Raw genomic sequence first — 22,099 nt, forward strand, 5'->3', positions numbered from 1 at the left:
TGACGGCGATCTTAGAGCGAAGTTGGATGTGGGGAAAGAGCGAAGGGGTTTGTAGTCGGGTTCGAATCCCGGCTCTGTGATCAGTTTGATCATTGACAAGTCACAGAAATGTCCGGGCCTCAGTTTCCCCATCCGTAAAGTGACCGAGCTGGAGTGAATGTCCCTTCTAGCTTCAATCCTATGATTCTGTGTCTTGGCCCGCGGGTCCATGGCACCGCCTCTCTGGAACCGCTTTCCAAGCCCCTCGGCCCTGCCACTCCTCCTTCTCCCCCTCTTCTGGAGGGTGAGGGCGAGAACGGCGCGCATGCGCACCAGGACATTTGCCGCGTAGCTAGCTCTCCCCCTCTTTTTTCTCCCCGCCCCTTCCCCCTCCCCGCCCCCTCCCTCTGCTCCCTACCTCCCACTCCCCCCTTCCCTCCCCCCGCCCCCCCCCGCGCCACCTCCATCCCGGGAGCACAGGCGCGAGCTCAGGGCCCTTGCACTGAGGAGGAAAAGAGGGGAACCCTCCAGCTCTTCTAAAGCTGCGAAGGACCCCCCTTCCTAGGCTCCCCCACCCCGTCCACGCCCCCCCATCCCCCCCCGCCTCCTCCCAATTGTGCATTTTTGCAGCCGGAGGCGGCTCCGAGATGGGGCTCTGAGCTAAGCCCTAGGCGAGGGGAGAGCCAAGAGAAGAGGAGGGAGGGGGGACCTCGAGGTGTTCGATTTGGGGGCGCATCCTCCCCGCCAGCCAGCTCCAGCAGAGGGGCCCTTAACTATTGCCTTCTCACTACCCCCCTCCTCCGATCCCAGAGCTCGCTGGGCTTTGCGGAAAGAAAAGACAAAAATAAAGGCGGGGAGGAAAACGGGGGACCCCCATGAAGGGGGGCACAGTCAAGAAGGAGCCCGATTGCGGAGGAGGGGGCTGTTTGCACCGGCCCCGCACCACCATGCTGAGCCCGCTGCTGCTGCTGCCGCTGGCTTTGGCTCTGGCCACAGCGGCGATGGATGGTGAGTGAGAGTCCCCCCACCCTCCCCCCTCCCCCGAGGACGCCCCCTCCCCAGTCCCCACCTCTTACTGCAGAAAGGGGAGGGAGTCGCGGAGTGGGGGGGCCTTTTGTTATCCGGGTCCAGCTGACACAGCAGCGCCCCGGCTGGGGGCTGGGAGCAGGGGTCTGGGTTGGCTGGGGGTGGGGAGCCTGGGTGGAAGATGCTTCCCGGACCCCCCCAGTTCAGACAAAGACTGGCTTGGGGGGCAGACCCGGCGCCCGCTTAGTGCCACCGAAGATGAAGCGAGGCCTATGCTGTCTCTATTTCTAGCGGAGGACGTGTCCCGGCCCCCCCCCCCCCATCCCTATCTGAATTGTGAAGGAATCTGGATTTGCATTAAACATCTGCAAAGGGGGGGGGGAGAACTGCTCGGGCGGGGGTCTGCAGTGCGTTTCTAATGCGTAGAGGGAGAAAGCCAAAGGGGGAAGTGCTTTTCCTTGGTGCCCACATTGGGCAGAGGTGTGAGGAGAGGAAGAGGACTTGTGTACTAAAAGATGGACTGGGCCCTGGAGCAGGGGTGGAGGGAATGGGTTCTAGAAGGACTGGGTTCTAGCCTAGGCCTCCAGGGTTCCACATCTTTCTTTCTACACTCCCCCTTTTGTGGGCCTCTATCTGTAGCCGGGGTTGAGTGGAGCTGTATGGGGATAGAGGTGGGAGGGGTGGGGGGTTATTACGTTACTTCGAGTTTCTCTTCTTAATTTCTGGAGGTTTGGGATGAAACGTCAGACGTCATCAGTGAGGAGAGGGGCTGGGAGTCGGGTTTGGATCACTGAGGTGGGGGCACGGAATGCTTTTCTGGTACCTTCACACTTTGGACTAGGAGAGTTTAGGGATGGGAGGAAGGGGGAGTATGCCGCTGCTGTTTTCTGTTCTGCAACTTAAGTGAATTTGTTTTTAATTTCTCCCCCCCTCCCCCTTCTCCCTTTGCATAATGCAGACATCAGCTCTAGCCGGAACTCTATGTGCTTTAGGGAACTGGGGGTGGCCTCTTGTTCCCTCTCCTTTCCTCCCTTTTGGCAACTTTTCCTATTTAACCCTGAGTCATGGGTTCAAGTCTTGTCTTAAGTCAAGAATAGGGACGGATAGGTTGGGGGTTGGGCTGGGCAGAACTGAGCCCCACTGATTGAGTGTATGTGGGGTGTCTCACCACCCTTTTCCCCCAGGGGGCTCCATACTCTGCCCACAGCAAGAAATGACCCTCCCTCCTCAGGCCCACCACACCTCCACCCCCACTTCCAATCTCCAAAACTTTGCCAAGTTTGGGGTTGGGAAAGTTTTTCTCAGAAATCCAACTGCCCTGTCCCCCTCCCCCTGACCTCAATGGGAATCAAAGACCCTCTTACTTTGGTTAAGAGTGAGGCAGGAGAGGAGAGGAGAAGTTTGGGGAGCAGGGAACCCACATAGAGAGGGGGAATATTCAATGCCCCCTTCCTCAATTATACCATCCTTCAGAACTCTCCTTCTTTGGGCTAGGAGGAAAACAAAAACAGAAATTGCCCAGTTTAGAAGAAGGGAGAATCTCTGCCCTCATCTCTTTCCAAAGCAGCCTATATCTGCCTGCTGTACCCCCCAAATAATTATATTTAACTTTTTTTCCTTCAATGAGGAGGTTTGAATGCTGGGAAGCTGAGGCAGAGGGAATTGGGACACCTGGTTCTGGGAAAGATTAGGAAGAATCAGAAAAGTCAAGACAAGAAGAGGAAAACAATTTGGTTGGGGGTGTTAAGAGGCTGGAGGGGCCACTATGGGGAACACAAAACATCCTGAGATGTGTTCAGGGGCCCAGCTGGAGTTTCACAATGGGATGAGAAAGTGACACAGCTGTTCTGTGTTCAAGGGCTCTAATGCTGGCTTTGGCTACCCGCTCTGGAGCGTTGGGGGGGGGGGGGGGGGGAGAGGAGGTATGTGTTACAGAGACGTTCAACTCTGATCGAAGTTTAGAAACTGTTCTCCCTGACCATTCCTTTTCTCCAATACTGCCCCCTCCTCAAATTCCATTATCTCAGACTGTGCCCAAAAGAATGAGATGAGAGAAGCAGTTGTAATATGGAAGGAGAGGTGAACGAAGTATGATGAAGTCAGCTATGTAACTATGGGCAAATTATTTCACTTTTTCAGACCTCAGTTTCCTCACTTGTAAAATAGTGATAATAACACTTGCACTATCTACCTCACAGGGCTCTTGGGGAAAAAGTGGTTTGTAAACTCTGAAGTGATATATAAATTCACATTGTTATTAGGGGGAAAACTTTTGGATTGTCACCTTAAAAGTCCATGTTGTTTTGGCTCTGTGCCTCAGTTTTCCTCCTTAGACACTTCTTGACATGAGGGTTAGGAGGAGGTTCTCCTCCTCTCTGAATCAACAGAGTAGCTGAGGGAAATGTTGATTGGAGTTCCTCCTCCACCACCCTGTGTTTATTCTATACTGTACCCCATCTCTACCTTCCCCACATTATCTCCCTCTTCTCCTTGTCCACCCCCAGCCCTGAGCCCAGACCATAACTCATCAAGAGCTGTCTTCTAGTACTCCTACCTCCACCTCACGCCTATGTCAAACTGGGGCAGGGAATCGCCATCCCGAACGTACATGTGCCCCTCACTTTTGGGAAATTTTCTTTCATATCTAAACATCTTCTCAGCCTCTACCTTCAGTGGAGATGGAGTCTAATTTCTAGGTCACTGAGCCCTGACCCCTGTCCCCTGAATCATGAGTGGAAGTGTTCAGAAGGTGGTCTCAATGATTTGCTTTTGGGGAATCCTTGAGGTATATGGGAGTGTAGTTGGATAAGGGTTTTTTGACCTAGGTTTTCTCTTGGGGTTATGTCTAAGGTGGGCCTGGGGATGTGCGCGTAGGTTGGGGACAGCTTTTCCTCTCAATCCCTGGCTCTGTAGCCAGGTTTCAGCTCCATCAGCAGGAATCAGCATTGTTTAGAGAAGGAAGCAGTCGGCTCTGGAGTGTTTCCGGAGCCTGTGGCCTGGAGGCACCAAGCGTGAAACCACCCTCTGTGGTGATGGAGGGAGAGTGGGGTTGTGGGGTCATCTGTCCCTTGCCCTGATCCTCTCCCACTCCTGCCCCAATCTAGAGTATCTTTCAGGGAAGATGCCCAGCTTTTAATTTTCCTCTTCTCACCCTTCCAAGTCTTGGAAAGGCCTTGACATGAGTCCTAACTGCTTTCCTTCTCTGTGTAATGGGAATTTATCCCTCATGCTGGTAATCCCAGGGTAAGTGCAGACAGCCGGGAAGGGGACTTAGTCCCCTCAGTCCCATTTCTACACTATTACTTCCTTGATGGTGTCATTTGCTAGGTTCACCCCAGGACAGCTATGTCATTGTCTCTGGCAGCTTACCCTTCGATTGTCGACCCCTCCCTGTCTCTCCTTCACTCCCTCTGTCTCCCCTCCCTGATTCTCCCAGTCTTTCTTTACCTTTTTTCACTGGGTTTGTCTATCTCTTGACATCTCTGTCTCCAATCGCTCCCTAAGTCTGTATCACATGCTCTTCCTTGAGTTGGCCGAGGCAATGAGTTCTTAAGCTTCCAGTGAAAACTGGATGAAAGAAATGTCCCCCCTGCCCTCTTTCCTTTCTGCCCCCCCTCACTTAGAGAGCAGATATTAGAGGGGGAGTCTCAGGGAGTGAGTTTGCCGTATCCCATGGGCAGAGTGGGAGTTAAGGGGCTGAGCATCATGAGGAAGAGAACTTGGACTTCACGGGGAATTTCCCAATAATTAAAGATATCAGGGGAAAGAGTTGGGGAATCCAGTGAGCCTGGGGAATTTGCTTCCTTGCAAAGTATAGGCAGATAGACTTGGGATTGTGAAGGCAGAGGGATAGATGTGATGACCTCTAAGGATAGCTTGGTGGTCTGGGTTTCATTTGTGGGGTCAAAGAAAAATCTTGTGTGTGGGGAGGGGGGTTAAGGGTCAGGCTCATGTCCTGCTGAGTCAATATTGACTCAGGGTGGAGGGGGCCCTCTTCTCCTCCCCCAGCGGTCTGAGCCACCCCATCCATCCATCCTGGCCACAGAGCAGAGGCCCAGACTCAGGAATGACAAAAATGTGTCTGAGCCTCTGGGAGCCTCCAGAGCTGCGGGGTAACACCCAAAATACATTAAATCAAGTAAAAAGCTCTGGGTTTGGGGCTGGGAGGCTCTTCTGTTATCCCCATTTCCAGTTTATCTGAAAGTTCATAGTCCTGTTCACTGTGTCCCCCAGTGCTCCTCCAGTCCCCCACCTTCCTCTCTGCCCTTAAATATATCCTCTGTGGTTCTTTTCCTTAGATGGCCCCGGGAGGAGAAAATTAATCTCTCCCTTTGCCTCTATGTTGCAAAAATAGGAGATCTTTCCTACTTACTGTCCCCAGGTCTCTCTAGCCTTTTGGGAAATCCCCTTACAGACCACTTCCCTCCGCTTTTAAGCTGCTCTTTATTGGTTTAGGGAATGACCAGCACCCCTTTATTCCAAGACTTCACCTTCCCAACTATCTTCCCTAAAGGGAGGCCTTTGCCATCTTTTCCTTCTCCAACTCTTAATCTCTTTCTGTCCTCTCCCCCCCCAACTCCAGTCCCCTTCTCCTTAAAGGTCCCAGACATGGATAGAGGGCTTCAGCCAGAGTCCGAGTGGGACAGGGGGAGTCCATGTTGTGTCTGGCCGAATGCTTCCAGTGGGTCATTCTTAGTGGCCCCAGAGGCCAGGACTGGGCCAAGAGCCCAGGGTGGGGAATAGGAAGAGCAGGGGTGTCAGCTAGCTTTAGCATGGCGGTCACATTCGTCTAGAAGCAAAGCTGAGAACAGACGCCCCTTCTGTGCTGCTGGCTGTATTCTCTCCCTCCCTTCCTCCCTTTCCCTCTCTCTTCTTTCTCCCAGAAGTTTGTTACCCAGCCAGCTGCCCCCCCCCAAACTCTAGCTCCCTCTCCTCCTCCAAATGGAAATAGACCAAAAATCGCCTCTTGTCACTGTTCTACTGGATCCTAGCCTGTCTATGCAGCTGGTCGAGGAACACCACCAACTCAGGAGCTGAAAATGACTGACCAGTTCTTCCCAGAGGCATCTGTACCCCCCACCCCGAGTTTGAGTGCATTGTCAGCTTGCCTCTGTCTTTAGTGCTAGACAAAGGTTGATGGGGTTCCTGTGTTTTAGATTCAGGTGATATGGATAGGGAAGGGAGGGAGGAACGTCTGCCAACTCCAAGTGAAGCAAATTCGAAGTCCCTGCAGATGAGTATGACTGGGAGTACTAGATAAAAAACTTTATCTTAGCCGTGTCCGTTATCTGAAAGTGAGTTACTGAAGTGGTACGGGCCTGTCCTCCAAATCTGCCTCCCTTCCTCCCAGGCCTCACAGAGTCCAGAAGAGGTCTTAGGGTTATCACCTCCTTTCACTGACAGGCAGGTCAGCAGTGTCCCCCATCCTGCAGGCTTGGGCAAGGGAGGGGGAGCACAAGGGAAGGCGGGATAGATGCCTCTGGGAGGGAAAAAGGAGCCCTGAGCTCTAGCCTTCTCTGCTTTCCCTTTCTTCTTCGGTCCCTCCCCTCCCCCCCCCCCCCCCCCCCCAAAGAGCACATCTGGTTTGTGAATCTCACTCATTCCAGCTTTCGGAGTTTGCCAGCTGCTGTTTCCTCTGTCGAACTCTGGCCAAAAATGAAGGGGGTGGGGTGGGGGGGAAGCGGAGGCTGGGGGACCAAGCAGAGGCTAGAGGAGGGAGGGGGAGGGATAGACGGGGAGGACGCTGAATGGGACATGGATGAGGAGAGGCCAGGATAAGCAACGAATGACCCTATCTGAGCCCGGACTTCGACTCAGGGGAAAGAAAGAGGAAATGTAAAAAAGAAGTAAAAGTGGAGAGTGGCTAGAGCCTTCTAGTTCTCTCCTCAAGTATCCCATCTGCCAATGAATCCCATTCTGCACCACTCCCAAATCCGCCCCCCCCCCCCACCTTGTAGCCAACGGAGTTGTTGAGGGAAGAGGACTGTTCCGAATGCTAACGAGCTCCATTTCCCGGGAAGACCTCACAGCTGGTCCAGTGGGGCAATGAACTCAGCATTATCTACCTCCTCAAGGGCCCTTTATTTGGGGCTGAGGGCTAGGATGGATTGGGGGTGGGGGAGCTCCTGGGGCCTGGCAAGACCATCCTTGATGCATTTCCTGGGTTTTGCTAAGGTCCTGGCTGGAGGCCTGGGCCCCCTGGTGGGGGTGGAGGGGGTGGGGAGGAGGTGGTGGTAGTGGCAGGGGAGGTCTGGAAAGATGTGGGAATGGGGGTGGGGAGAAAAAAGGGATCTGAGAGGGATGTAGCCCCAAAAGAGAAGATCTAGGAAGTGGGGGAAATAAGCCCCTGGCCTGGGGACTCTGAAGAGGTATTTTCTGGAGGAAAAGGATGCACCATTTCTTCTCCCCATAGAAGGAAAGGCAAGAAGGGAAGGGGTTTAAACTGCTCCCAGACAGAGGGAGATGAGACCTCAGGTGAGGTGATAGAAGGGAGAGACTGAGAGATCCTCTCCCCTGGAGAAGAAAGCCTCCACAGACCCTGTTTACATGAGCCAGAGTGGGGAACAAAAAAATTAATGAGACGGCTAAATGAGGCCTTGGAAGGCTCTCTAATTATCTTTATTTATATAATTTAGCATTCTTAATTTACAGAGGTGACCTTAAACCTGGCGAGGCTAAGGGGGTCTAATCTTAGGGTATCATCTTGTCCTTGAGTATCAATCCCCCCAGCTTCCCCTGGTTCCTTAGACTATATCAATTGGGGTGTCCCATGATGGGGTGAATCTATTGCCTTGATCATTCTCCATGTGGGTGGGTCCCCAACTCAAAGGCCCCTTTTGCATGCCAAACCTCCACCCCTATGCAGTATCATCCAGTTACTTTCACTGGAGTTTAACTTGGCCATTGTTTTAAGTGTCCTCAAAGAGAAAGGAAGACATCGCAACCTTGTCTGTGGGCTATGAGCCCAGCCACAGTTGATGCCAAGGGCAACTCTAACCTAGTACCTGTGTGGGTGCCAGAGGTTTGGGGTGTGGGGGTGGATCTGGGAGGAGCTAGAGTTCAAAAAGAGGGAATAGCTGGATGGGGTTGAGGGTGGCAAGGAGATTAGGAAGAACTAATTCTCCAGGTCTGGTTAAAGCAGTAAGGCAAGATAAGAGGGGGAAAGTATTTAAAGCTTAACTTCTCTTCTGGAAATCAGCCTTACCCATTGGCTTTTTACTGGTATAGGGAAAACTGGTGTCTGGCCTGAGTGACCCTGAGCCAAAGGGTCTGTGACCCCACTGTGAGGAGGGGGAAAAGAAAGGCAGCCTTGGAGGTTGTTATGGTGGGGGGGGGGGGGGTGGGGGGGGAGGGAGAAGTGGAATGTGTTCCCTGGAGGTTCTTGCCTCCAAGCCCCCCTCCCCGCCTCACCAGGTACATAACGTTCTGGGAGTGACCAACAGGCTCTGGCTATGGCTGTCTCCCTCCTCCCTCCTGCATGTAGGCCATGGCTAGGAGCCCAGGCTGGATAGGGGAAGAGTGTTGGGGGAGGGAATAGGGGGCTCTAAACCCCAGAGGAAGATTCCAGTGGCATGGGGCTGGCCCAAACCCTCTCTGATGCCCCCGTTCTTTCTTTCCACCCTAACTCTCGGCAGTCCCCAAGACCTGCAGCCCTAAGCAGTTCGCTTGTAGAGACCAGATTACCTGTATCTCCAAAGGCTGGCGGTGTGATGGAGAAAAGGACTGTCCGGATGGCTCTGATGAGGCCCCTGAGATCTGTATGTACCTGTGGTTACCTCTTTTACATCCCCTTGGTCCTATTCCTTTCCTGTTTTGCCTCATGCAAAGTTTCCATGGAAAAGGAAAGACCTTAAGAAGAGACTTTATCAGACCCTAAATGAGCCAAGGGCATGTTTTGCCTAGTAGCAGCTAGGAGGTACAGTGGACTGGACCTGGAGTCAGGGAGGCCTGAGTTCAAATCCAGCCTCAGATATTTACTAGCTGTATGACCCCAGGCAAGTCACTTAACCTCCGTCTGCCTCATTTTCCTCATCTGTAAAATGGGGGAAATGGTAGCACCTACCTCCAAGAACTTGTTGTGAGGATCAAATGAAGTGATATTTGTAAAGTCCTTTGTAAACCTTAAAGAGCTATTTAAATGCTATTTGTTATTAGGACATTGAAAACCATTACCAGAGTCATATACTGCCTTCATATCCCTCCTATTTCTCATGCTGGGACATTGTGCCCAGTACCTCCTCTATATCCTTTCCCCCCTATCCAACAGCAAATTCCTCCTAGGTCTTGTTACATCCCCTATCCTCATATCAAGTCACCTAGCCCTAGAGGCCATGTACCATGGTTAGGCCTTCCACACTCATGTATACATCCCCTCATGCCCTTTGAGCTGAAGCCACCCCAGCCTCCTCCCCCTCCCCCTGCCCTAATAAGTGGTGTAATCACCATGAGCTGCTTAAACTGGGAGAAAGGTTCCCCTCCCTGCCAGCTAAGAGTGGGGATGGGGGTGGAGGAATCAGATGGTAGGACCCTGGGAGTCCAGGCCACAGGCAAATACCTGGTCAGTCTCTCTTCCTTATAGAGAACGACCTCCCTCCCCACAGGGGTCATCCAACTTGATTGTGATGGGCATGAGCCTCCTGCCCACTGTGGCCCAAATCAGAAGCCAAAATCTCTCCTTCCCTCAACACTTGGGCTTCTTGAACTCTTCCTGGACATGCCTGCTACCCCCCTAATAATTACAAGGAGTTATTTTAATTTTAAGGCTCATAAGGGGCTGCCAGTTTTCTTTGATCTTCTCTCTCTTTCTCTCTGTCTCTCTCCCATCTCTCTCTCTCTGTCTCTGTAGCTTTCTCTCTGTCTCTCTGTTTCTCCCTCCCTCTCCTTCTCTCTCTCTCTCTCTCTCTCCCACACACACACACACACACACACATACGCATACACACACATATGCACACACACACACACACATATGCAAACACCCATATACATACACATACTCTGCCCATGGGTTAGGAACATTAAGTAGGATGGCTATCTCTAAGCCTCAGCCATAAATGCCGCCCTTATAGAGTAGGGGATAGGATGTATGGTTCTAATGGTGCCTCCTTCCTCTACTTCTCTCTTCCCTATCTCTTAGGGTGGGGATTTGAGGAAAGAGTCAACCAGGTCATCAAGTGTTCTTTGGTTCCCTAGCCTCCAAGTATCTTGTTCAGGACAAAGGCCACCCCCTCTTTCATGATCTCTGTTTTTTTAACTAGGATGCTGCCAATACACACATACACCCTTCCCATCACCCCTGTTTTGCCTAAACAGGGGCTGCCTGGAAGTGAGGGGGGACCAGCCAAAGAATATGATGCAAGACCTGGCCCCCCTCCCAGCCTTGTCCAGTCACTCAGTGCTCTCTGAAATAGTGATTTTGAACGTAGTCCTGTCTTATCTTTCAGTCTACCTCTAAGGGAGAGGAAAGATAGGATAAACAGAAAGCCAGCTCACTGTAACCTTTGGCCTTTCCGAGGCTTCTGCCAGCTAGGTCTAGGTTCTTGCCCCAACCCAGGCCCCATCTTTTCACCTAGTTCTTTACTAGAGCCATGAGCTATGTATAGAGAAATGTCTTGTGACTTAGTAGGATTTTCTGCCTCAGATACACTGTAATACCACTCTGCCTTCCCTCTCACCCCAACATTTGACCCCAGCTTGCCCTCCCTCTATAGTCCTCCTGCTCCTTCTCTCCCACCCCCCAGTTCAGAACAATAAGACTGCCTAGGTTGCCAGGAACACTGGGCCTGGAGCCTGGCAGGGGGCATGGCCATAGAATTTGTCATTGTGCTTGCCTGAGACCTGGTTTCTCCTTGACTTTGTGCTAATGGGCATTTATCAGGAGGAGGGAGCAAAGCCCAGGGTATCTGTTCATGGAGGTAATTCAGGACAAGACCCTGAAAGGGAAGAAGGTTGGTAGCTCCTGGTAGGGAGAGAGGTTGATGTTGAACTCTAAGTGCCTCAGTTCAACCTTCTGTCAAATAAGGGGAGGATGCTGTCTCATCCTGGAGGGAATGGTCAGCTAGTCCGTAGTAACCAGAACCTGCCACTGACCTTCTACATCTCTTTTTCCTTCCCCAGGTCCACAGAGCAAGGTCCAGAGATGTCAGCCCAATGAGCACAATTGTCTTGGTACAGAGATGTGCGTACCTATGTCCCGTCTCTGCAATGGGATACAAGACTGCTTTGATGGCACTGATGAGGGACCTCATTGCCGAGGTATAGTGACACCCTCCCCACCACCACCCCCTACTGGGCTCTAGCCTCCAGAAGCAGCTGTATTGGGAGAGAGCATTCTTTGGACTTGCAGTCAGGACCTGAGTTCTAGGCCCAAGTTCTGCTGCTAAGCTATAGATGGGACCTCTTTCCTTCTCGATCCGGATTTCTTAATCAATCTCTAAAGTGAAGTAGTTGGTCCAGATGATCTTAAGTTTCCTCAGCCCTGGGATATGATTTCTGTTGGGGGGAAGGTAGAACAGCAGGGGATCAGTAGTCTACCCATTTCCTTGGGCAGACTTCTCATTTAGTCTGAAAAGGGAGAATATGGGCCTGTGGAGGTCAGGGTCCTTGGGATGTGTTAGTGGTGAGTCATAGAGGAGAAGAAAATTCAGGGCTAGATTTCAGATAAATTGTTGCTTTTCGATCCTCTTCCCTATCTCCCTGAAACTTAATCCCTACTCCTTTCAGATTTCATACTCATCCACAGAGTCCTGAACCTGAGCCTAGAAGGGATCTAAGTTGAGCTGAAGAGAGAGTGCTAAGGAGGGAATGTAGGGGCAGGGATGCATGAGCACGGTCAGTGCTGCCATCCTGGAGAAGGCTTGAGGGGAAGGAATGAGGGGGCTCTTCCTGAAAAAAGGTTATGTGTATACTGTGTATATTATGTAGGGAAGTATACTGTGTGTACTACGTAGGGAAGGATAAATGGAGTGAAGGGGTGACTATCTGGAAGAAGGCTGGTGATGGGGGAAGAAAGCAGCAAAGGAGAAAACTAGCATGGTGGGACACTTAGGGGAGGAGGGGGTCACAGAGGAAACCTCGATGAGACTGGGGGAAAGGGAAAGAAGGGATTGAGTGTTTGGGTGGGAGATGGGGTGGGAGCCTGGGGGGGGGGGTAGGCATTTCAATTCACCACTACTGGAGGATAAGAGGAAGGTTCTTCATGTACGTGTGCCAAGTAGTTGGAAAACATCTGCCTTCTGGAGGAGTCACATCTGGATTCTGTTCACTGTTTGGGGATGGGGGGTGGGGAGGAGAGGAATTTGCAAAAGATTTTTTTCTTCCTCCTTCTTGTTTATTTTGGCTCTCATCTCTGGGGCCTGTGGGATAGGAATGGGGGAACACAGAGGGTCCAGAGTTTGAACTCTCATTTACCCCCACACCCCTTTTTCACCCATATTGATCGTTTTCAGGGGCATTGGTCTAGGGGTCAAAGGTGGACAGGTTAAAGGTCGTTTTCTTTGAAGTCATGATATTTCTTCCTCCTCCAACTTCAAAAACCCAACATCCCCTAAACCTGGGGTTTGAACTCGGAGCTTATCAGCTTCCTGTGGCGTGGGACTCTGTGCCCAAAAAGCCAGAAGCCACTGGCATCTTCCCCTCCCCCTCCAAAAAAAGGAATATCCAGCTTTGAGATCCAAAGAATAGGACATTTTAACTCCTTTTGTGGGGGAATAGATGCATCCTTATTGTCTCCCTACCCACACCCCCAAGCTCCCTCTGCCAGGCTTACGGCTTTTAAACCTTTTAGTAGATCAGGCAGTTCTCAATCTCTGATGCCGGGTTTGGTGGGTAGATAGACAAAGGGGGCTTTGTGGTTGATCTGCCGCGCCACCCAGCCCCACTTGAGGACGGCTAATTGGGTTTCAGGCCTGGAGGAACAGGTGCTCCCCTACACACTTTTCTTCCCCCTCTCAGCTCATTTAGTTCTGTCTGTTGGGTGGAAATGGGTCACAGGAAGAAGAGGAAAATGGGGATAAAGGTCCAGGGGGAGCTTAAGTCCCACTTCCCCAGCCTCCTTCTTTTACCTACCACCACTACTTGTTTCTCTTTTACTCAGGAACCCTGAGGGTCTTGTCCTCCCAGTGTGATTTTATTTTTTTTATTAAAGGGGCCATCCCTTGAGCAACTACTTAAAGAAGCCTGTTCATTCAATGGGTGTATCTCACTCAAAGTGAGAATGCTATAAGACCATAGCCTGAGAGGGCCAGGGTCTCCCATTGCATCCTGGACCATCTCCAGCCATCCTGATGAATATCAGGCCACTGGACCCAGATGGCTCAGGAGAAGATAGTGAGGCTAATGACCTTGCACAGCCCTCCCTCACTCAAATCAAAGTCAACTGCAAGTCATGTCATCATCTGGACGTCATGGTCCTCTCCGAGAACCAAGGACAAACACAACCACAACTACTGCTGCTTACCACCCCTAGGCAAAGATTGCTGGGTTGTTAGAAGGGAGGTGGGGGAAGCTTTGAGATAGGAGGTGGAGCACTGAGGGCCTGGTACACTCCCTTACACTGAGCATCACGTTCCTGAGCACTCAGCCCCAGGCCATCCCATCTGCTCATTCAGGCCAGAGGCAAGGAATACCACTACTTTCCTTAAGGAAGACTCAGAAAACTTCCTACTCAGAAAGAACAGGAGGGCAGCATGATGGGACTTGGTGTGTATTTATGTCTCTGTGTCCATCTCTTTCCGCTCCCCAGAGCTCCGGGCAAACTGCTCCAGAGCAGGCTGCCAGCATCACTGTGTGCCCACACTCAGTGGGCCTGCCTGCTACTGCAACAGCAGCTTCCAACTCCAGAGTGACAATAAAAGCTGCAAAGGTGTGTATGTATGTGTGTGTGTGCGCGCGCGCATCTGTGTGAGAGACAGAGACAGGAGAAACAGGAGAGAAAAGAGAGAAAGATGGGGGGTGGAGGAGGGAGAAGGAGGAAAGAAAGATAGGTGAAGGGAAATTAAAGGAATAAACACCCATTGAGCACTTACAATATGCTAAACACCGTGCTGGATGCTGTGGCCACAATGACCCATCGACAATCAAGAAATATTTATTAAGCACCTTTGGCAATATCAAAGACAGATATGAAAGTCATTTTCATCCATTTCACAGACCGTCAATCCAATCAAAACTAAAAAAAAGCATGACAAAATTAAGAAGCAAGAAAATTCCAAAATAACATATTGGCCAGGCTGATCAGATCCTATCTGGTTGGCAGTGGTAGCAGTGGCTGATACAGAGATAGTCTCTGCCCTCAAGGACCTTGCATTCTACTAGAAGAGAGAAAAAACAGAGACACAAATTACTCTTTTCCAAGGCAGATTTGAGAGACTGTGTGCTATGGTGGATAGAGAACTGTGCTAGGAGTCAGGAGGGCCTGAGTTCTATTCCTGCCTCCGACATGACTTATGACCCCAAGGAAGTCATTTAACCTCTCAGTGACCCAGGCAGTTCTCCAAGACTATAAATTATAGGTGGGTAACTGATGTGTATAGTGGAGGCAGTTTCTACTTCAAGGACATCTCTGTATCATATAAGGCAGAATGTGATAAATAGCGTTAAAGGGCATTTAAGACAGTCCCCCTCTCCCTGGTTGGATAACTTGGAATTGCCTTTGACTTTTCCTCTTAACTAATCATATCCAATAAGTTCCCTGTCCTTGTAGATTCTTCCTCCGAAATCACTCTCAGTCATACTCTGCTCTGTCTTCCCACTGCTACCCCTTAATACAGACCTTCATTACCACCTTCCCTCTGACCTCCACTCACTCCCAGTATTCCAGTCCATCCTTTACACAGCTGCCAGACTCATTTTTCTTATGCATTGGGTCATTTCTCTGCTCAAAACTTTGGCATGGTTTCTCATCCAGAGAATATCCAGTAGAGTCTGAATTCAGCTTGGCATTCAAAGCCCTGTGCAATTTGCTGTCACCCTACCTTTCCCACCTCATGTTATACTACCTGCCTCCGTATATTCAATATTCTGGCCAAATAGGAGTACATACTATCTTCCTCGTGTACTATGCTCACCCACCTCTATACTTTTGCTTATCCTATTGTGTTTTGTGCCTCGAATGCCTTTTCCCAGTTCTTAAAGCCTATTGGATTCCTAGCCATCCTTTAGAACACAAGTCAAATGTTTTTGAGACTTCTTTAGTACTAGGTAATGCCTTACTTAATACTCTCAGTCAGTAATGACTTTCCCCCCCTTAGCCCTCACCTAGAACTTTGTATCAATGTTCAAAACAATTCAACAGAGATTTACTAAACTTTAGTCTGTGGGGACACAAAGTTGAAAAAAGGACGCCTTCAAAGACCTTATAGTTCATTGAAATGGATATGACATAAACAAATATGGTGCAAGGTCAGGATTACCTAGATTCTGTTGTTATAGAACATATAAAAGGGACCTTGGAACTTATCTCATCCAGGGGTTGGGAAACTAGTGGACTTACAAGCTAAGAATGGGTTGAGGTTTTTACATTTTAAATAAAGTTTTCTTATGTTTCAGAATAGGGAAAAAGCATTAGTTCCTCAGCTGTACAAGGACAGGCAGCAGATTGGATGTGGACCTCTGGCCATAGTTTGCTGAATGCTGATGTAGTCCAGTGTCTCTGTTTTTACAAATAAAGAAACTGAGGACCAGAGAGCTACTGAGGTTGTGATATAAGGGCTAAAGAAAGAGCCAAACACAATGTTGTATGAACATCCAAGTCAGCCTGGAAGGGACAGGAGTAAATGTGAGGCAAGGGTCAGGGAAGATTTCTTAGAGAAGGTGACAACTGAATTGGGTCTTGAAGAAAGAAAAGGCTTTCAATAGGTGGAGATGAGAAGAGACCTGGCTTGGGGGACAACCTCTGCAAATATATGAAGGCCAAAATCAGAAAACAGCTAGCAGTCCAAGATGACTGAAACAGAAAGAAGATTTTAAGGTGTATAATGGGAAATAATACTGGAAAGATAGATTGGAACCAGACTGTAGAGGACTCAAGAGCCAGTCAAAGAATTATGTGTTTTATCTTTTGAGCCACAGAAAATGTCATGATCAAATTTTATGTATGGGTCCTACATGTCTTATTTTGTATTGGAGTTAAATCTCAAGCATTTATCAGGAACCTAGTATGTGCCTGGTAGTCTCATAGCATCTCAGGATACAGAACCAAAATTCAAACAGTTCCTGTCCTCAAGAAACTGATCTTCAATAGGAGGAGACAACATGTGTACTTCCATATGGATTTTCCAACCTGTGGAAAATCCAATCAAAACTAAAAAAGCATATGACAAAATTAAGAAGCAAGAAACTTCCAAAATAAAATGTAGCAGGGTTTAGGATGCATAAGCTGTGTAGGGAATGGGTGACAACCACACTGACCCTCATCCCTCTCTGGTTCATTCCATGTTCCTTCTCTATCCAGGTTCTAAGGCAATCAAGGGGTATATGCTGATATATATGTAAAAAAAAGAATGAATAGAAATATACAGTCTTTCTCATGAATTAAATTGATTAGATCCCACCCCAGTTTACAAATAAACTGGAGAAACCACTTTTCCCATTATCTCTATCTCCTGTCTCCCTCTTTCTGTCTCCTCCCCCTCCCCAGTCTAATAGGGCTTAAATAAATAAACATTAATGTTATCAGTCATACAATTTATAAATAATATAATGAATGACAAAAGCAGACTTCAGTATTTCCACAGTGTAGTCAGCTGTGAGAAAGATGAGATCTAGAGTAACCTGTAACTATCAACTACAACTGCCGACTGACTTCTCAACAATACTCCCAGAATAGTAATTAAAGGCTTTTCTTAGGATGTCTTCTCCACCAAAACATTTAAATTTAATTCTCTCAAAATGTCTCCTCAGACTCTCCTTTACAATTAACTCAGTGTCTTTGGAAAGAAGTTCATTTAGTACTTATTCTGTCTTCACACAGTCTCTTCAAGCCATTATGGTTGAACTCTATCCCCAAGATTCCATTCCTTCTCAAAGATTCAGTACCAATATCCAAAGTCTTGATAAGAGAGGCTATGGAAACTAGGATTACATTTCTAGATATAAAATAAATACGAGGTAAATCTCTTAACAAGCCACCAGCAGTTAGGAGAATTCAGGAAAATCTGCATAGAGAAGATGGCTTCTAAGCTGCATTTTAAGGAAATCAGTCATCTTTAAAAGGCAGAAATGAGAGAGTACATTGCAAACGTGAGGGATAGCCTATACAAAGGCATAGTGATGGGAGATACAGTCTTGTGTTTGAAGGAAAAGAAGACTAGTTTGACTGGATGGAAGTTTTTGTGGGGGAAGAGAGGAGGATATACATATAATGTATATATACATATACACACATGTGTATATACATACGTACACACACGTGAGTGTATATACATATATAAAGTCTAGAAAGTTATAGTCTACAACTACAAATACTAGGTTGTAGTCAGTTTGTAAAAGGTTTTAAATGCCAGAGAAGTTTGTATTTGATCTGGAGATTATAGGCAACCATTTTATGGAGCAGAAGAGTTAAATGGTAAGATATGGGTTGGGGGCATATCACTCTGGAAAGAGGAGATAATTTGAAATAGAGATATCGGTTTGGAAGTCCTTGTAAAAGTCCAATCAAAAGAGTATGGGAACTTGACTTTAGATGATGAGCAAATGAGTAGAGAGAAGGAAGCGAAGAAGAGAAGGCTGTGTAAGGTGATGTGAAGGTAAAATTGACAAGATGAGGTGAAGGAGAAAGAGAATATTTCAAAGTTATAAATCTGGAAGGCAGAAAAGTTCAGGATGAGTAGTGGTTGGGGAAAAGATGATTATTTTGGTTTTGGACATTTTGAGTTTGAGATGCCTATGGGACAGCCAGTTCAAAATGTTCCTTAGGCAGCTGCTGATGTGGGACTGACGTTTAAAAGGAAAAACTTGAGCTGACTGTAGATTTGGGGAGTCAACTGCATAGAAATGAGAGGGGAGCTCCTGGGAGCTGATGAGGTCACTGACAGAGAGAGAAGAGGGCTCAGGACAGAACTTGGGATTACACTCACTATTAAGGGGCATGATGAGAGACTGAGAAGGAATGGTCAGGCTGGTAGGAGAAGACCCCAGAAAAAGCAATGCCACTAAAATCCAAGAGGAGCAGTAAGTGTTCAGCAGAGTAAATTGTAGGCATTTACATTCTGTGCTACACATCCCCCTACTCAGCTGCCAACTCCATGAGGGCAGACACTCCATCTTGCATAAGTTTTATCTCTCCCTTTTGCCTCCTACAGTGTTCTGCCTATCTGAGTAAACGCTTAATGAATATTTAATGGGCTGAATTGTTGGAAGAGTAGTAAAAAGATGTGCTTGGAGAGGAAAGAGAGACGGAATTTCCTTCAGTTCAGGGTTTAAGGAAGTTTCATCGAGGAGGGGAAGAAAAGTAATGCCCTTCATGGGGATCTCTAGGTTTCAGGGCCAGGGTGTAGGAGTAGATGGAGGTTGGTGATAGGTGGATCTAACTATGTTGTTTTTCCCCCAAAGACTTTGATGAGTGTTCGGTGTATGGCACATGCAGTCAGGTATGCACCAACACCGATGGAGCCTTTACCTGTAGCTGTGTGGAGGGTTACCTGCTACAACCTGACAATCGCTCCTGCAAGGCCAAGAATGGTATGTTTGTACAGAAAGACCAATCTGGACACCAAGTCCCATAATCGTCTGCCTTGTTTACTACTGTTCTTCTTGGTCTTATGTCCCTAGAGATGGTGTGGTGGTAGCCATGGGGCTTTCTTCTGTCCTTTCCTCCTTTTCTCATAGGTACTATTTATGTGGGGGTGCAGGTGGGAGGGTCCTTTTCCCTAATCCTATTTCTTATTCACCTTTTCTTGTTGTGTGTGTGTATGAGTGTGTTGAATGTATATTTGTTTGTGTGTGCCTTTGTGTCAGAAGGGACCTAACCTTCCTCAGAGGAAAGAAGAGGAGGAAGGACGGACTCCCTCCCACTGATCCTCTTTTATCCATAAGCTGGTGTGTGTGTGTGTGTGTGTGTGTGTGTGTGTATTGAGGGAGTGTCTCCCTTTACACTTGTCTGTGCTCAGGGGGAGTACAAGGTCCCTTTCTGACCCTAATTTTCCTTTTCCCAGAGCTGGAGTGTATATGTGTATGTGTGTGTGGTGTGTATGTGATATGTGTGCATGTGGGATATGTGTGTGTATGTATGCATGTAGTGATGGGGGAATGCAGAGATGGAGAAGGAAAATTGCTTCTTTCTGTCCCTTCTTTTCTCAGACAGCTGCTAAATGCATATGTATGTAAAGGGGAAGGCATATTTCTCTTTCCTCTTCTGTAGATCTGGTGGGAGGGGTCCGCTTTCCTTTATACCAGAGCTGATGTGTATGGACAGGTCTCTTTCTCTTTTTCCTCTCCCCAGAACTGTGTGTGTGTGTGTGTGTGTGTGTGTGTGTGTGTGTGTGTGTATAATACTTTATACTTTCCAGTGTTAACTGACATCTTCAAGAAACATATAATTGTCGCATCCAAGAATCTTGGGTCATATTTCTCTCTCCCCTTTCCCCCAAAGCTAAATGCTTCTTTTTCCTGACCCTCCTTAGCTCAGAGATGGTATGGGTCCTTCATGACTCTCTTTTCTTCCTCTTTCCCAGAGCCAGTAGACCGCCCTGCTGTGTTACTGATCGCCAACTCCCAGAATATCTTGGCCACGTATCTGAGTGGGGTGCCAGTGCCCACTGTTACACCCACAGGCACCCGCCAGACTACAGCGATGGACTTCAGTTACGCCAATGAAACTGTGTGCTGGGTGCACGTAGGGGACAGTGCTGCCCAGACCCTGCTGAAGTGTGCCCGAATGCCCGGCCTCAAGGGCTTTGTGGAGGAATATTCGATCAACATTTCTCTCAGTCTACACCGTGAGTCACCATCCAATAAAGTAACCCAGATTGCATCGCAGTAGAAATTCAGTCATAGGGAAGGCGAGAACTGCCTAGTTTGTGCAGAAGCAAGAGGATGAACAGAATGATTCCTTAGGATTTGTTGAGAGAACAAATGTGATGACTCATATCTTATCCAAGCATGGAAACTTGAGGATGGATGGGGTAATTCATGTTGGATATGGAAGTAAGGATTGGATGGGATGATTCCTGTCTGGTGATAAGACAAGGGGATGAATAGTGGTCTTCCTGTCCAGTTTGCTGTCAGGAGACTGGATAGAAAGACTCTTGTCTGTCATGGAGACAAAATAGAATGGGTATGATTCATCTTTGATATGGAGGTCTGTGATTCCTATCAAGTATGGAGACTGAGAATGAATGGGATGACTCTTTGATGTAGATATGGGTGGGGGAGGGGTTTGGGTGGTGTCACCACTGTCCAGCATGGAGACTGTATTTGATATGGATGCAGGGGATTGGATAGCATTTTTCCTTTCTAGTACAGAGACAAGGAAGGATGTATGGGATGATTCCCATCTAGTAAGGGAAGAGTGAGGGATAGATGGATGGTATGGAGACAAGGAAGGATGGATAGGATGATTGCTGTCTGGTATGGAGGAAAAGGAGGATGAATGGGATGATTTCTGCCTGATATGGGATCAGTGGAAGATGGATAGGATGACTCCTGTGTGGTATGGGGACAGCGGAGGATGGGTGAGATGATTCCTGTCTGGTATGGAGACAAGGGAGGATAGATGGGATGACATGTATTTGATGTGGAGGCAGGGGATTGGATGGGATGACTCCTTAGTCTAATATAAAGACAGTGGAGGATGGATGGGATGATTTATGTTTGATATGAAAGCATAGAATTGGAAGGAGTGACTTCTGTCTGGTGTGTCAATGGGGGATCATAAAAGCTAATTCCTGTGTGGTTTACAGACAAGAGGATAGATGGAATGGCTTCTCTTTGCTTGTGCTAGAAGTGAGGTGTCTCTGAATGGAATGGCTCCTCTTATATGGATATAGGATTATGGTTTGAATTATATCTGCCTGACTCAAAGTCACGAATTTGAACAGGACAACTTACTTGTTATCTGTCTTGGATGGGGACAGGGGATTGAATGAGATAATAGTTCTGTGTATGCCTAGGGCTATGGATGCCATAGGCTGTACACTTATAGGATACCACTTAGCCCATTGTAGGAAGGGGTTACAGAAGGTAGGGAAATTCCAAGAAAAGACTGAGAGGAGACCTAAGAAAGCATCTGTAGAAGATGAAGTTGAGAATATATCCCAACCCTCTAAAGAGCTGAGGGAATACAAAGCTGACCTTCAAGTTAGGGAAACCTAGGTTCCAACCTTGACTCTGCTACATAATAGGTGAGTGACCCTGGCCAGTCACTTTACTTTCATTGCCCTGGGTACTCCTCTAGGCATGCCAACTGAAGAGCAGATGCTAGCTGGCAGAAGGAATTTCCTCATCAGTAGATCTCTATGCCCGTGAAAATTACAAGAAATAAGTTTTAAAAGACCCAAGGAAGGTAGAGAAGGCTGCTAGCCCTCAGAGAGGATTTCCCTATGATCACAGAGACCCAGAGGGGATCAAACAAGGACATCTTTCTTGGATAATACCGGGATCATAGTGCTTGGAACTAGAAGGAACATTAGAGACCATCTAATGGTCTATAATTATTTTTTAGATAACTATTTCACTATAATTGGTTTCCTTTGTAATCCCTTGTATTTTATTTTATGCATCTAAAAATGTTTCAGAGAAAGTTTCACCAGTTTCAAAGGTGCCAGTGACACACAAAAAGTTAAGAACCACGGATATACTCGAGTCGTCTTACTTTACATTTGAAAAAGCCAGGTTTTGAACCTGGGTTGTCAGGAATCTTTGCCAACTATTTCAGACTGGGGACACAAAGACAGGGCATGTGACAGATTGACATTTCCATCCCCAAGGCCCTTGGGATTCAGAAATGGAGAAGAGGAATGAGCTGACCTCAAGGCTTCCCAGCAGGGTAGAGTGGGTTTGAGGATGTTATGGTTGTGGGAGAAATATGTTGCAGTAGGGAACTAAGGAAAGGGAAAGTGATGACTCCTTTTGTGCTAGTGCTTTATGAGGTCCTTTC

At 48.1% G+C, this 22,099-nt stretch overlaps 1 protein-coding gene across 2 annotated transcripts in view; it reads left to right on the forward strand.

The window, feature by feature from the left end:
- Positions 1 to 430: 430 nt before the first annotated feature.
- LRP1 (LDL receptor related protein 1) overlaps positions 431 to 22,099 on the forward strand; it is a 107,494-nt gene continuing 85,825 nt past the window's right edge. The window contains exons 1-6 of one of the 2 annotated variants that reach the window (XM_072655117.1): positions 431 to 987; positions 8,640 to 8,762; positions 11,122 to 11,259; positions 13,748 to 13,867; positions 18,556 to 18,684; positions 19,677 to 19,940. In XM_072655117.1, coding sequence (XP_072511218.1) covers positions 855 to 987; positions 8,640 to 8,762; positions 11,122 to 11,259; positions 13,748 to 13,867; positions 18,556 to 18,684; positions 19,677 to 19,940 — 907 coding nt within the window. In that variant the 5' untranslated portion in view covers positions 431 to 854. The remainder of the gene's footprint in view (positions 988 to 8,639; positions 8,763 to 11,121; positions 11,260 to 13,747; positions 13,868 to 18,555; positions 18,685 to 19,676; positions 19,941 to 22,099) is intronic. The other variant, XM_072655118.1, reaches the window with a different exon arrangement.

The sequence above is a fragment of the Notamacropus eugenii genome, chromosome 3 (assembly GCF_028372415.1).
Source record: "Notamacropus eugenii isolate mMacEug1 chromosome 3, mMacEug1.pri_v2, whole genome shotgun sequence".
NCBI lineage: Eukaryota > Metazoa > Chordata > Mammalia > Diprotodontia > Macropodidae > Notamacropus > Notamacropus eugenii.